General features: G+C 43.5%; 1 protein-coding gene across 1 annotated transcript in view; it reads left to right on the forward strand.

Moving 5' to 3' along the window:
* The window catches only part of LOC311132870 (rho family-interacting cell polarization regulator 2-like), a gene marked incomplete at its 5' end in the record, with an annotated part of 97,760 nt that extends 91,801 nt beyond the window's left edge, over nucleotides 1–5,959 (forward strand). The window contains 8 exons of the mRNA XM_084166227.1: nucleotides 502–670; nucleotides 902–1,034; nucleotides 1,199–1,363; nucleotides 3,830–3,994; nucleotides 5,023–5,225; nucleotides 5,417–5,500; nucleotides 5,614–5,704; nucleotides 5,798–5,959. Of these exons, the coding sequence (XP_084022353.1) occupies nucleotides 502–670; nucleotides 902–1,034; nucleotides 1,199–1,363; nucleotides 3,830–3,994; nucleotides 5,023–5,225; nucleotides 5,417–5,500; nucleotides 5,614–5,704; nucleotides 5,798–5,898 (1,111 nt within the window). The 3' untranslated portion in view covers nucleotides 5,899–5,959. The remainder of the gene's footprint in view (nucleotides 1–501; nucleotides 671–901; nucleotides 1,035–1,198; nucleotides 1,364–3,829; nucleotides 3,995–5,022; nucleotides 5,226–5,416; nucleotides 5,501–5,613; nucleotides 5,705–5,797) is intronic.
* Nucleotides 5,960–15,433: the final 9,474 nt, after the last annotated feature.

The raw sequence follows: 15,433 nt of genomic DNA on the forward strand, positions 1-15,433 counted from the left end.
CTCTGCCATTTCCTGGTTGCTAAAGTTCCAATAGTTTGCCTAATTTCAGTTTATGTGTAAAAACAAGCAGTCAGTGTAGAGAATCATTGTACCATCTAAACTGCTGTGAAATATATTTTCAATAACCAAAAATATTGTTGTTTCAGCTGTTTGAAGCTGGTGTACAAAACTGAAAGTAAAAGAGTCAAAAACGAAACTTAAGAACGGGAAGCATAGAAATAGCCCACATAGAACAGATCTACCGCTTCTTAGACTTGCTTGCAATGAGAATGACAGATCTATAACTCACATTTCTATGTGAATTTGGTCGGGGGGTCGCCCAAAAAGTTACATATTGTAGCTTTAAATTAATGGATTTATACTGCATTTAACTCTAGCATCCCATATCATGCTGATTCACATACTGTTATATTCTAATGGCTTTAGTAGTGATTGTAGTGCACTTCTATACCCTGCTGCTGCCCTCTGGTGACTGTGCATATCTCCTGTCTGTCTTAACAGGCCTGGGAGCCCGCACCCAGAGGCCAGGGGCCACCTGAGTGAAGCCCTGACGGAGGACACCGGGGTGGGCAACAGTGTGGCCGGCAGCCCCCTGCCTCTTACCACCGGCAATGAGAACCTGGACGTGGCCATCGTCATTCACCTGCAGTACTGCGACCATCTCATCCAGGTGAATTAAAAGATGTTCCAGTGCCATCAGAGGCTTTGGATGGAACTCTGGAAAATGATATTTCTAATTGATAACAATCTAACGTAATAGACTCCGACATGCAAACTAATTATGGAGCGGTTGTAGAATTGTTTTTGCATTGATCTAATAGTGCGGGATGGAAGATCTCCTATCATTAATTGGCCACGACTATGTGCCACTGTATAGTAATGTGTATGTGTGTAATGACAGCTTCTGTCCAGTGGGGGGAGCCCTTGGCAGCGTCGAGCCCAGCTCCAGAAGCTCTCAGCTCAGACTCAGCTGTTAGAGGAACTGGGAGAGATCAGCACAGAACTCCTGGGGAGCATCACCTCTGCTGCTGACGGTGGGTACTCTACTCTGGTCTACTCTGGAGCAGGGGAGAGAGTCATGGGAGGAGTGAGACTTGAGGGGACTAATTCACTGAGCAGTGTGTTTGTCTTTCTGACTTACACATTGCACATGTATCTATAACCTAATAATACATCTCCGTCTGTCCCTCTCTCTCAGTGCTCCCAGGGCTGGCGGAGCGGCCTGCCCGGATGGCTCTGTGGTCGGAGTGTAGTGGTTCTGGAGCGCTGTTCCACACTACGCTGAACAGGGTGCTCAGACACATGCGCCACAGCTACACCAGCCCACTGCAGGAGAGACACCCTCACACCGCAGCTGACACAGGTAGGGCCTTTTCTTTGTGTGTGTCATAAAATGTATAACTACTGTATTGTGTTTAACTATGTGTGTCCAACATACAGTACTTTGCAAATGCAACTTATTTCTATGTGAAAACTGAAATGGTTTATTCATTCCTTTTTCCATTTAGTATGCCTATTGAGTATCATATTGTGATTGTCTTGTATATATATTAAGGATTGATTGTTGTATATATTAGGGATTGATTGGTGTATATATTAGGGATTGATTGTTGTATATATTAGGGGTATTTGAGACCAGGGAGACGTACCTGTTGTTTATTGGAAATGGAACTGGACTACTTAGCTCAATTTATGAAACAAACAACAATTTTGTCTCATTGTTTGTTGCCACTACAATTGCCGCTTGATGAGGTGAAAAAACAAACCTTGCTGCATCCCCCCCTCTCCAAAAGGGCATCCCCCCCTCCCTCTCCAAAAGGGCATCCCCCCCTCCCTCTCCAAAAGGGCATCCCCCCCTCCCTCTCCAAAAGGGCATCCCCCCTCCCTCTCCAAAAGGACCACAGTGGAAATAAGCTTTTAAGCTTTATTGTGTTCTCCTGGATGATTTTCTTAAATTGTATGTGGAGGCGTCACCGGCTGGAGTGCCCTTATGTATGTATGTATGTATTTAAAAAATGGTCTAATAAATTCAATCAATCAACGGGTGTGGCTGAAATAGACGAATCCACTCATTTGAAGGGGTGTCCACATGCTTTTGTATACAGTGCATTCGGAAAGTATTCAGACCCCTTGACTTTTTCCACATTTTGTTATGTTACAGCCTTATTCTAAAATTGATTAAATTGTTTTTTTCCCCCCTCATCAATCTACACACAATACCCCATAATGAGAAAACAAAAACAGGTTTTTAGAAATTCTTGCAACTGTATAAAAAAAACGGAAATATCACATTTACATAAGTATTCAGACCTTTTACCCAGTACGTTGTTGAAGCACCTTTGGCAGCGATTACAGCCTTGAGTCTCCTTGGGTATGACGCTACAAGCTTGGCACACCTGTATTTGGGGAGTTTCTCAGATTCTTCTCTGCAGATCATCTCAAGCTCTGTCAGGTTGGATGGGGAGCATCGCTGCACAGCTATTTTCAGGTCTCTCCATAGATGTTCGATCGGGTTCAAGTCCGGGCTCTGGCTGGGCCACTCAAGGACATTCAGAGACTTGTCCCGAAGCCACTCCTACATTGTCTTGGCTATGTGCTTAGGGTTGTTGTTCTGTTGGAAGGTGAACTTTCGCCCCAGTCTGAGGTCCTGAGCGCTCTGGAGCAGGTTTTCATCAAGGATCTCTCTGTAATTTGCTCCGTTCATCTTTCCCTCGATCCTGACTAGTCTCCCAGTCCCTGCTGCTGAAAAACATCCCCACAGCATGATGCTGCCACCACCATGCTTCACCGTAGGGATGGTGCCAGCTTTCCTCCAGACCAGAGAATCTTGTTTCTCATGGTCTGAGAGTCTTTAGGTGCCTTTTGGCAAACTCCAAGCGGGATGTCATGTGCCTTTTACTGAGGAGTGGCTTCCGTCTGGCCACTCTACCATAAAGGCCTGATTGGTGGAGTGCTGCAGAGATGGTTGTCCTTCTGGAAGGTTCTCCCATTGGATTCTTGGTCACCTCCCTGAGAAAGGCCCTTCTCCCCCGATTTCTCAGTTTGGCCGAGCAGCCAGCTCCAGGAAGAGTCTTGGTGGTTCCAAACTTCTTCCATTTAAGAATGATGGAGGCCACTGTGTTCTTGGAGACCTTCAATTCTGCAGAAATGTTTTGGTACCTTCCCCAGATCTGTGCCTCGACACAACCCCGTCTCTGAGCTCTACAGACAATTCCTTCGACCTCATGGCTTGGTTTTTGCTCTGGCATGCACTGTCAACTGTGGGACCTTATATAGACAGGTGTGTGCCTTTCCAAATCATGTCCAATCAATTGAATTTACCACAAGTGGACTCCAATCAAATTGTAGAAACATCTCAAGGAGGATCAATGGAAACAGGATGCATCCAAGCTCAATATCGAGTCTCATAGCTAAGGGTCTGAATACTTATGTAAAAAGGTATTTCTGTTTTTTCTTTTTAATACATTTGCTAAAATTTCTTAAAAACCTGTTTTCACTTTGTCATTATGGGGTACTGTGTGTAGATTGATGAGGGAAACATGTATTTAATCCATGTTAGAATAAGGTTGTAATGTAACAAAATGTGGAAAAAGTGAAGGGGTCTGAATACTTTCCGAATGCACTGTATTTAGTGTATACAAAGTTTATGACAAGTATGTTTGTGCTTGTCTGATTGGTTATATAATATCAATAATATGCCATTTAGCAGACGTTTTTATCCAAAGCGACTTAGTCATGCGTGCATATATAATTACACCATAGTGTGTAGTGCAGCAGAACTGTCACTGTAAACATCTCACACGGCTGTCTCTCTCTCTTCCCTCACCAGTGATCCAGCTGGTGGTGAGTGAGATGGTGGACAGGAGTGATCTGGCCTCCACCCCTCCATCGGCCCTGTCCCAGGACGTCGTCACGGTGTTCCAGTTCTACAGCTATGTCTCAGAGCACAGCGTGGAAGACATGGAGGAACACCTACTGCAAGTGGCCAGGGAAGGTAAAGGCTCAGGACAAACACACATTCTGCTGCAACCAACATCCATCTATTCTCTTCTGTTTGGGGGGTCCTAGGATACTAAATTACTCGGAGGCTTAGTTGTTCATAGTCTAGGTGCCCGTCTGTTTTGCTTCAACTAACATGTTGCTGTTTGGCAAGACAATGATGGAGTGTTGAATGTAGAACCAGTCAGAAACCCAAGATAGAGGTCTGATGGTTTGATAAAGACTGACATGCTGACCACACCGCCCGCGTTGCAAAATAAATGTACACATACGTGTTATTCAATCATTGCACCCAAACTGCTCGCGCGCGTCAACGAGCATCTACGTTGCCAGGCGCTAAAATAGAACTCGGTTCTATTTGTGACGCGCTGCAAGTCCCGCCTCTCCCATCTCCTCATTGGTTTTTAGGAGCATATACCCACGTGGGTGATTGAAAGTTGAACTGAGGTCCACACTCCAGTCCAGTTGGTGGTGGCAATGCACCTTAAAGTTGGTTGACAACCGCCATATAACGTCCACAGAAGAAGAAGAAGACGACTGAAGGAGGAGAGATTACTAGAACTAACTAGGTTTACATTTTTACATAAAAGGTTTCCCCTTTTAACTGTGGATTAATTGTTGGAGTAGAGAACACACACTTTTGTGTGACTCAAAATGGGTCAAAATTCTACAAAGATCCAGAAAAAAAGGACCTTGTGTATTTCAGGTAAAATAACAACCAAATGTTTATATCCCAGGACAGATTAGCTAGCAACCACAAGCTAGCTAGATAACTGTCCATGAATGTTTCATGTGATCCGACCTGTAGTTGGTTCAGAGTTCGTTTTGATATTTCAACCTGCGTGTCCTGATCGCGTCTGGTGTGGATGGACAAAATCAACATGCGCACGACGGCGTACGCACATGCGTGCCCGGTGTAGTCAGCATGAGAGGGGTCCAAACATGAACAGACTTGCTACATGGTCCACTGAACAAAACTAGCTTGTAAGTACCTGTGAGTTAATTTAGTTGTCCTCCCCTCAGCTGTGTTTGCAGAGGGCCTGAGTGGCGGTGACTCGGAGCGTTGTCTAAAGGAACTAGAAGAGATGTCACACACCGGCCTGTGTCCCCGGCTGCAGACCCTCAGGGCTCTGGCCTCGCTCCTCTCCCACGAAGACCCCCAGCTCAGCAAGGCTGCAGCTGCCTACATCACTTCTGCTGCCTCACACACACCCTTCAGGTCAAAGGTCAGTCTGTGCATGTCAGTAGGGTTGATCCTTGACCCACTCAGGCTAAATTAAACCCAGCCCTAATATAAACACCATTATGTCAAGGCCATTAAACACCGTCTGTCAAGGCCATTAAGCCTGCCAAGATTACTGGACAGTTGCTATGGCAGGGCAGTAACCGAGTTTGTTTTCTCTGTGTGTCTTTACAGGCAGTGGATTGCTACACACAGGCCTTGTGGGAGGCGGAAGTTCAAACACAAAGGTCTGCCTGTGCTGCTCTTAGCTGTCTACAGGTCAGTGTAGCTAATCACTTTTAGCTATAGAACAACTGACATATTCATTTGATGTATCTTATTATGACGTCTCTCTGAAGCAAGAGGATGTCCTATTTCTTTCTACGTCTCAGGCAGTAGAGAGCATCCGGGCGGTGGTATCACTGTGTGACTCGGCGGACGAGGAGCTTCGCCACGTTGCCATAGAAACCCTGCTCACTTTCGGTGAGTGACAGTTTGACAAAAAATCTCCTGTCTATTTTAGCCCCAATCAATGTCTGTTTTAAGAAATATTAATTTGATTGATTTGTTAAACAGGTGAGGAGGGTCGTCTGGCGTATGAGCAGCTGGACACGGTACCCAGAGAGCTGGTACGACTGGGGACACGGCGAGGGAACGCCGTCACCACTGCCTTCTGAAAGCACAGGACTAACTAACTTAACCCAGGAGCATCACATCCACATGAGGGGGACAACCCCCCCCCCCCCCTAGAACAACTTACCCTAGCCTCCCCCTGCTGTGCCTGTGCTTTGAGCTGTGCAGATTGGACATGCGTTTAAATGGACTGAGCCAGGGGGCGGGGCCCCATCAATGCAGAGGAGCCCAACTAAACATCAAAGGGCCACATGTCTCGTCCTGATCAACAGCCTGGTCTAAGTCCTAGCTGTCCAATCTCTGACCACCACTATTCATCCATCTCTCACCGCACAGACAGAGCATCTTAACCATCATAACTTATCATATGATTATTATCACGGTTGCGTTTGACGTCAGTATTACGATTTATGATATCTTTATATAACTGCTATTCATTTGTTTTAGTAGGTGACGTTCATTAGGCAACGGTTATTTGCGCTGTGGCAGGCATGTAAATATAATAATACAACATTATACTCTGTGTAATAATGTGTGACACACCTGAACTGGATTGATTTGGTGTTTGTTCTTCTGGTATGTACCGTTGAATTTCAGGGATTTTAAAGACAGTTTGAACACTTTCTGTCAAATTGCACGGAAGGAGGTAGTTAAAAGCAATGTTCGCATGTCATCATCAGCATGCACAAAGAAGGCAGTGTCTTTCCCTAGATAGTAGTTACCAGTAAGCAATGTTCTCACGTCATCAACATGCACAATGTGAAGAGAGAGTCATACTTGGACTGCCTAACAAACTATTCTAAGTTCTCTACCCACACATGCCTGGGATCTACATTGAGTTTGAATGTCTGCTTGCTGGGAACTGATTTGAGATTTGAGCCACTGGAGATTGATCAGGATCTATTTTATTGGAAGCAGGTTGCCCCTCCAAACACGTACGCATTAATACATGTACTGCTCTTTTCATCCTAATGGTATGAATGCAGTCTAGGAGTGTGAGTGAGTTAGGTAATGTTAGTGAGAAATGAGAATGCACTTTCTCCATAACTGTACAGTGCAGAACCAAGGGGCTGTCTTAGTTGGGATGAAGAGGCGACAGCGCTCCGTCTAGCTTTTTATGCCTATTGTAACTATACTACTGAGTCAGCTGCTTCTTCGGCATGACAACAAAACGTGTTTGTTTCTCGACTTAATTTATTTACGTCACATTTGTGATTCTAATATTCTTTAATTTGCATTTACTTTTGAGTAAGAGTGCAGAATGCAGATACTATTTCACATGTAAAAGTTGTATATTTGTTTTTTCTTTGCTCATGTTTGATTTTTTAAAATATTGTTTCATTAAAAAAGGCCTCAAATTCATTACCATGGGAATGATCTTGCGTACATAAAGATGTTACTGGAAATATGATTTTATGTTGCTCTTTTAAATTTGTTTGTACATTAAGTAGGATGGATGGCTGATATTATTTGGAGGATTTGCAAATATAATCAGATCGCGTTGCCCCCCAAATGAATGGGACAGTAGAGATAAGAAATGTTACTTTATTACGCAACGAAAGCCTGAAAATGAAAAATAATTAGTAAGAATTCATTCTGAAGATATCTTTAACCTGGCCACTACACCCAGGCTCACCTGAAAAGCACAACAATAAACAATTAGATCTGAATTATCGTTTGAATCCTGTGACATTAGATCGGGTTCTAACCGCACACTGTCTAAAAGCCTTGACGATACCAGAGGTGTGTTTAAGGCGGTAATATGTGAAATAATATTTTTCTTTTGTATATTAAAGCTGTAAACGTGTGAAAGTGGTTAATGAAACTGAAGATGGCTTTGCGTTTTTCCATGTCAAAGTTTGGCCTGGTGTATGTTGATCATGGTCTTTATTTTGAGTAACAATGCCTGTTTCTCCCATGACGTGAATAGCATTACAGTATTTTGGTATGATACTCGTTACTTCAAGAACTCCTCTAATATAGTTTTTTTTTTCTCTCCACGATGGAGCGTTCTCCATCTTTCTTTGTACTAAAAGTAACCAGTGATGAATTCATGTTGCTTCTATTCAACTCCAAGTCATCAGATTGAACATGTAGACAAAATAATGAAACATTATTTGACATTGATCATATTTCATGTAAGTACACATGATTTGCATTATATCGTTACATATGGTGAATCTTAGACTTGGAACAGAAAGCACACAGTAAGTCATGTTACATAGCTTCAGTACTGACTGCATTCATTTCCCCTGCTCAATGAAAGTGGCAATAAAGTTTATTTTTGCATAATTCTGAAAATAAGTTGGCCGATGGATTGTTTTATTTATTGGAGAGTTATGTTTCAATGAATGTTTTAGCCTAGTATCAAAACCAGTGGAGGCTGCTTAGGGGAGAACGGCTCATAAATGTCTGGAACGGCGCGAATGGAATGGCATCAAACCATGTGTTTTTTTTTGTGTGTTTTTTTTATTAGTCATTTAGCAGACGCTCTTATCCAGAGCGACTTACAGGAGCAATTAGGGTTAAGTGCCTTGCTCAAGGGCACATCGACAGATTTTTCACCTAGTCGGCTCGGGGATTAGAACCAGCGACCTTTCGGTTACTGGCACAATGCTCTTAACCACTAAGCTACCTGCCGCCTGTTTGATGTATTTGATACCATTCCACCTATTCCACTCCATTCATTACCACGAGCCCGTCCTCCCCAATTAAGGTGCCACCAATCTCCTGTGATCAAAACAAATGAAAAAACAATTAAGGTGCCACCAACTTCCTGTGATCAAAACAAATGAGAAACAAAGAAGCAGATCAATATTCAGTGCGGTTTCCAGGCTATGAATGGTTTGGAATTGCAGCCAGAAGTGTACATGGTTTTGTCATTTTGGACAAGTGGGCACAAAGCCAGTCAAATAAATGACAACCTATAAACGGAATGGAAAGGTGCGTAATATTGAGACAAGAGCCATGTTTATACCTGGTGCTAACATGTCAAAAGGTGACAGTGTGACGAGTGACATGTTCGTCACTGCTGGATGTTAAGAGGCTGTGGGAAAGTGAACATAACCCACTCATCCTCTAGACCAGGGGTATTCACCTCTGACCCTACGAGGTCCGGAGCATGCTGGTTTTCTATTCTACCTGAATTATATAATTGCACACACTTTGTGTCCCAGGTCTAGAATCTGTCCCTGATTAGAGAGGAACAATGAAAGAATACAGTGGAACTGGCTTTCGAGGTCCAGAGTTTAGTTTGAAGGCTCTAGACTAGCCGTTATATAACTTTAGTGTTCAGCCAGGGATTGAGGCTATATAAACCATCAGAGACATGTCTGTGCATGTGTGGTATTTCCATAAAGGGACCAGTATCAGTGTCTATTGATATCTCTAAAGATTATACTTGCATTACGCCTCATACTCCCAACATATTTACACTACATTACCAACTGCAGTCATTTTTATCCCAAGAAACAATTGGAAAAAGCAACAGTCATAGCAAAATATCAACTCTATTCTTATAAAAACATCCTTAGATATGTACAGTGAGGGGAAAAAGTATTTGATCCCTTGCTGATTTTGTACGTTTGCCCACTGACAAAGAAATGATCAGTCTATAATTTTAATGGTAGGTTTATTTGAACAGTGAGAGACATAATAACAACAAAAAGATCCCGAAAAACACATGTCAAAAATGTTATGAATTGATTTGCATTTTAATGAGGGAAATAACTATTTGACCCCCTCTCAATCAGAAAGATTTCTGGCTCCCAGGTGTCTTTTATACAGGTAACGAGCTGAGATTAGGAGCACACTCTTAAAGGGAGTTCTCCTAATCTCAGTTTGTTACCTGTATAAAAGACACCTGTCCACAGAAGCAATCAATCAATCAGATTCCAAACTCTCCACCATGGCCGAGACCAAAGAGCTCTCCAAGGATGTCTGGGACAAGATTGTAGACCTACACAAGGCTGGAATGGGCTACAAGACCATCGCCAAGCAGCTTGGTGAGAAGGTGACAACAGTTGGTGCGATTATTCGCAAATGGAAGAAACACAAAATAACTGTCAATCTCACTCGGCCTGGGGCTCCATGCAAGATCTCACCTCGTGGAGTTGCAATGATCATGAGAACGGTGAGGAATCAACTACACAGGAGGATCTTGTCAATGATCTCAAGGCAGCTGGGACCATAGTCACCAAGAAAACAATTGGTAACACACTACGCCATGAAGGACTGAAATCCTGCAGCGCCCGCAAGGTCCCCCTGCTCAAGAAAGCACATATACAGGCCCGTCTGAAGTTTGCCAATGAACATCTGAATGATTCAGTGGAGAACTGGGTGAAAGTGTTGTGGTCAGATGAGACCAAAATCGAGCTCTTTGGCATCAACTCAACTCGCCGTGTTTGGAGGAGGAGGAATGCTGCCTATGACCCCAAGAACACCATCCCCACCGTCAAACATGGAGGTGGAAACATTATGCTTTGGGGGTGTTTTTCTGCTAAGGGGACAGGACAACTTCACCGCATCAAAGCGATGATGGACAAGGCCACGTGCCGTCAAATCTTGGGTGAGAACCTCCTTCCCTCAGCCAGGGCATTGAAAATAGGTCGTGGATGGGTATTCCAGCATGACAATGACCCAAAACACACGGCCAAGACAACAAAGGAGTGGCTCAAGAAGAAGCACATTAAGGTCCTGGAGTATCCTAGCCAGTCTCCAGACCTTAATCCCATAGAAAATCTGTGGAGGGAGCTGAAGGTTCGAGTTGCCAAACGTCAGCCTCGAAACCTTAATGACTTGAAGAAGATCTACAAAGAGGAGTGGGACAAAATCCCTCCTGAGATGTGTGCAAACCTGGTGGCCAACTACAAGAAAATGTAAGAAACGTCTGACCTCTGTGATTGCCAACAAGGGTTTTGCCACCAAGTACTAAGTCATGTTTTGCAGAGGGGTCAAATACTTATTTCCCTCATTAAAATGCAAATCAATTTAAAACATTTTTGACATGCGTTTTTCTGGATTTTTTTGTTGTTATTCTGTCTCTCACTGTTCAAATAAACCTACCATTAAAATTATAGACTGATCATTTCTTTGTCAGTGGGCAAACGTACAAAATCAGCAGGGGATCAAATACTTTTTTCCCTCACTGTAAATAGCCTAATATTTTGACTTCAATTTAGAAATATTAAATGTTGTTTTGTGGTAAAAACTGCTATTTAAAAAGGGATGGTAACCAAAATGTTATACTTAATTTTATTGACAGAAAGTGATTCATCCATTGGCTTAGTTTTCTTTATTTAGCCACCATTACCATCGCTGTTAGTGAAACAATAGGTGTGGTAGGGTCTATGTCAGGATTGTGTTGAGGCACAGATCTGGGGAAGGGTACCAAAAAATTTCTGTAGCGCATTGAAGGTCCCCAAGAACACAGTGGCCTCCATCATTATTAAATGGAAGAAGTTTGGAACTACCAAGACTCTTCCTAGAGCTGGCCGTCCAGCCAAACTGAGCAATCAGGGGAGAAGGACCTTGGTCAGGGAGTTGACCAAGAACGCGATGGTCTCTCTAACAGAGCTCTAGAGTTCCTCTGTGGAGATGGGAGAACCTTCCAGAAGGACAACAATCTCTGCAGCACTCCACCAATCAGGCCTTTATGGTAAAGTGGCCAGACAGAAACCACTCCTCAGTAAAAGGCACATGACAGCCTGCTTGGAGTTTGCCAAAAGGCACCTAAAGACTCTCAGACCATGAGAAACAAGATTATCTGGTCTGATGAAACCAAGATTGAACTCTTTGGCCTGAATGCCAAGCATCACGTCTGGATGAAACCTGGCACCATCCCTACGGTGAAGCATGGTGGTGGCAGCATCATGCTGTGGGGATGTTTTTCAGTGGCAGGGACTGGGAGACTAGTCAGGATCGAGGCAAAGATGAACAGAGCAAATTACAGAGAGATCCTTGATGAAAACCTGCTCCAGAGTGCTCAGGACCTCAAGCTGGGGTGAAAGTTCACCTTCAACAGGACAACGACCCTAAGCACACAGCCAAGACAATGCAGGAGTGGCTTCGGGACAAGTCTCTGAATGTCCTTGAGTGGCCCAGCCAGAGCCCGGACTTGAACCCGATCAAACATCTATGGAGAGACCTGAAAATAGCTGTGCAGCGATGCTCCCCATCCAACCTGACAGAGCTTGAGATGATCTGCAGAGAAGAATCTGAGAAACTCCCCAAAGCTTGTAGCATCATACCCAAGAAGACTCACGGCTGTAATCACTGCCAAACGTGCTTCAACAAAGTACTGAGTAAATACTTATGTAAATGCAATATTTCCGTTTAAAATGTTTTATACATTTGCATAAATTTCTAGCGCTATGATGAAACGGGCTCTCATGAGGACCGCCACAGGAATGGAAGACCCAGATTTACCTCTGCTGCAGAGGATACGTTCATTAGAGTTACCAGCCTCAGAAATTGCAGCCCAAAAAAATGCTTCACAGAGTCCAAGTCATAAACACAGCTCAATATCAACTGTTCAGAGGGGACTGTGTGAATCAGGCCTTCGTGGTCGAATTGCTGCAAAGAAACCACTACTAAAGGACACTAATAAGAAGAAGAGACCTGCTTGGGCCAAGAAACACGAGCAATGAGCGGTGGAAATGTGTCCTTTGGTCTGGAGTCCAAATTGGAGATATTTGGTTCCAACCACCGTGTCTTTGTGAGACGCGGTGTGGGTGAACGGATGATCTCCGTATGTGTAGTTCCCACCATAAAGCATGGAGGAGGAGGTGTTATGGTGTGGGGGTACTTTGCTGGTGACACTGTCCGTGATTTATGTAGAATTCAACGCACACTTAACCAGCATGGCTACCACAGCATTCTGCAGCGATACACCATCCCATCTAGTTATGGCTTAGTGGGACTATCATTTGTTTTTCAACAAGACAATGACTCAACACACCTCCAGGCTGTGTAAGGGCTATTTTACCAAGAAGGAGTGTGATGGAGTGCTGCATCAGATGACCTGGCCTCCACAATCCCCCAACCTCAACCCAATTGAGATGGTTTGGGATTTGTCGGACGGCAGAGTGAAGGAAAAGCAGCCAATAAGTGCTCAGCATATGTGGGAACTCCTTCAAGACTGTTGGAAAAGCATTCCAGGTGAAGCTGGTTGAGAGAATGTCTGCAAAGCTGTCATCAAGGCAAAGGGTGGCTATTTGAAGAATCTCAAATCTATTTTGATTTGTTTAACACTTTCTGGGTTACGACATGATTCCATATGCATTATTTCGTAGTTTTGATGTCTTCACTAATATTCTACAATGTAGAAAATAGTAAAAATAAAGAAAAACACTTGAGTAGGTGTGTCCAAACTTTTGACTGGTACTGTGTATATATACACACACACACATACAGTGGGGAAAAAAAGTATTTAGTCAGCCACCAATTGTGCAAGTTCTCCCACTTAAAAAGATGAGAGAGGCCTGTAATTTTCATCATAGGTACATGTCAACTATGACAGACAAAATGAGATTTCTTTTTCCAGAAAATCACATTGTAGGATTTTTAATGAATTTATTTGCTAATTATGGTGGAAAATAAGTATTTGGTCAATAATAAAAGTTTCTCAATACTTTGTTATATACCCTTTGTTGGCAATGACACAGGTCAAACGTTTTCTGTAAGTCTTCACAAGGTTTTCACACACTGTTGCTGGTATTTTGGCCCATTCCTCCATGCAGATCTCCTCTAGAGCAGTGATGTTTTGGGGCTGTCGCTGGGCAACACAGACTTTCAACTCGCTCCAAAGATTTTCTATGGGGTTGAGATCTGGAGACTGGCTAGGCCACTCCAGGACCTTGAATGCTTCTTACGAAGCCACTCCTTCGTTGCCCGGGCGGTGTGTTTGGGATCATTGTCATGCTGAAAGACCCAGCCACGTTTCATCTTCAATGCCCTTGCTGATGGAAGGAGGTTTTCACTCAAAATCTCACGATATGTGGCCCCATTCATTCTTTCCTTTACACGGATCAGTCGTCCTGGTCCCTTTGCAGAAAAACAGCCCCAAAGCATGATGTTTCCACCCCCATGCTTCACAGTAGGTATGGTGTTCATTGGATGCAACTCAGCATTCTTTGTCCTCCAAACACGACGAGTTGAGTTTTTACCAAAAAGTTCTATTTTGGTTTCATCTGACCATATGACATTCTCCCAATCCTCTTCTGGATCATCCAAATGCACTCTAGCAAACTTCAGACAGGCCTGGACATGTACTGGCTTAAGCAGGGTGACACATCTGGCACTGCAGGATTTGAGTCCCTGGCGGCGTAGTGTGTTACTGATGGTAGGCTTTTTTACTTTGGTCCCAGCTCTCTGCAGGTCATTCACTAGGTCCCCCCGTGTGGTTCTGGGATTTTTTCTCACCGTTCTTGTGATCATTTTGACCCCACAGGGTGAGATCTTGCGTGGAGCCCCAGATCGAGGGAGATTATCAGTGGTCTTGTATGTCTTCCATTTCCTAATAATTGCTCCCACAGTTGATTTCTTCAAACCAAGCTGCTTACCTATTGCAGATTCAGTCTTCCCAGCCTGGTGCAGGTCTACAATTTTGTTTCTGGTGTCCTTTGACAGCTCTTTGGTCTTGACCATAGTGGAGTTTGGAGTGTGACTGTTTGAGGTTGTGCACAGGTGTCTTTTATACTGATAACAAGTTCAAACAGGTGCCATTAATACAGGTAACGAGTGGAGGACAGATGAGCCTCTTAAAGAAGAAGTTACAGGTCTGTGAGAGCCAGAAATCTTGCTTGTTTGTAGGTGACCAAATACTTATTTTCCACCATAATTTGCAAATAAATTCATTAAAAATCCTACAATGTGATTTTCTGGAAAAAAAAATCTCAATTTGTCTGTCATAGTTGACGTGTACCTATGATGAAAATTACAGGCCTCTCTCATCTTTTTAAGTGGGAGAACTTGCACAATTGGTGGCTGACTAAATACTTTTTTCCCCCACTGTATATACAGTGAGGGAAAAAAGTATTTGATCCCCTGCTGATTTTGTACGTTTGCCCACTGACAAAGAAATGATCAGTCTATAATTTTTATGGTAGGTTTATTTGAACAGTGAGAGACAGAATAACAACAAAAAAATTCAGAAAAATGCATGTCAACAATGTTATAAATTGATTTTCATTTTAATGAGGGAAATAAGTATTTGATCCCTCTGCAAAACATTACTTAGTACTTGGTGGCAAAACCCTTGTTGGCAATCACAGAGGTCAGACGTTTCTTGTAGTTGGCCACCAGCTTTGCACACATCTTAGGAGGGATTTTGTCCCACTCCTCTTTGCAGATCTTCTCCAAGTCATTAAGGTCTCGAGGCTGACGTTTGGCAACTCGAACCTTCAGCTCCCTCCACAGACTTTCTATGGGATTAAGGTCTGGAAACTGGCTAGGCCACTCCAGGACCTTAATGTGCTTCTTCTTGAGCCACTCCTTTCTTGCCTTGGCCGTGTGTTTTGGGTCATTGTCATGCTGGAATACCCATCCACGACCCATGTTCAATGCCCTGGCTGAGGGAAG

This window comes from Coregonus lavaretus (genome assembly GCF_964263955.1).
Source record: "Coregonus lavaretus genome assembly, chromosome: 7".
In the NCBI taxonomy this organism is placed as follows: Eukaryota; Metazoa; Chordata; class Actinopteri; order Salmoniformes; family Salmonidae; genus Coregonus; species Coregonus lavaretus.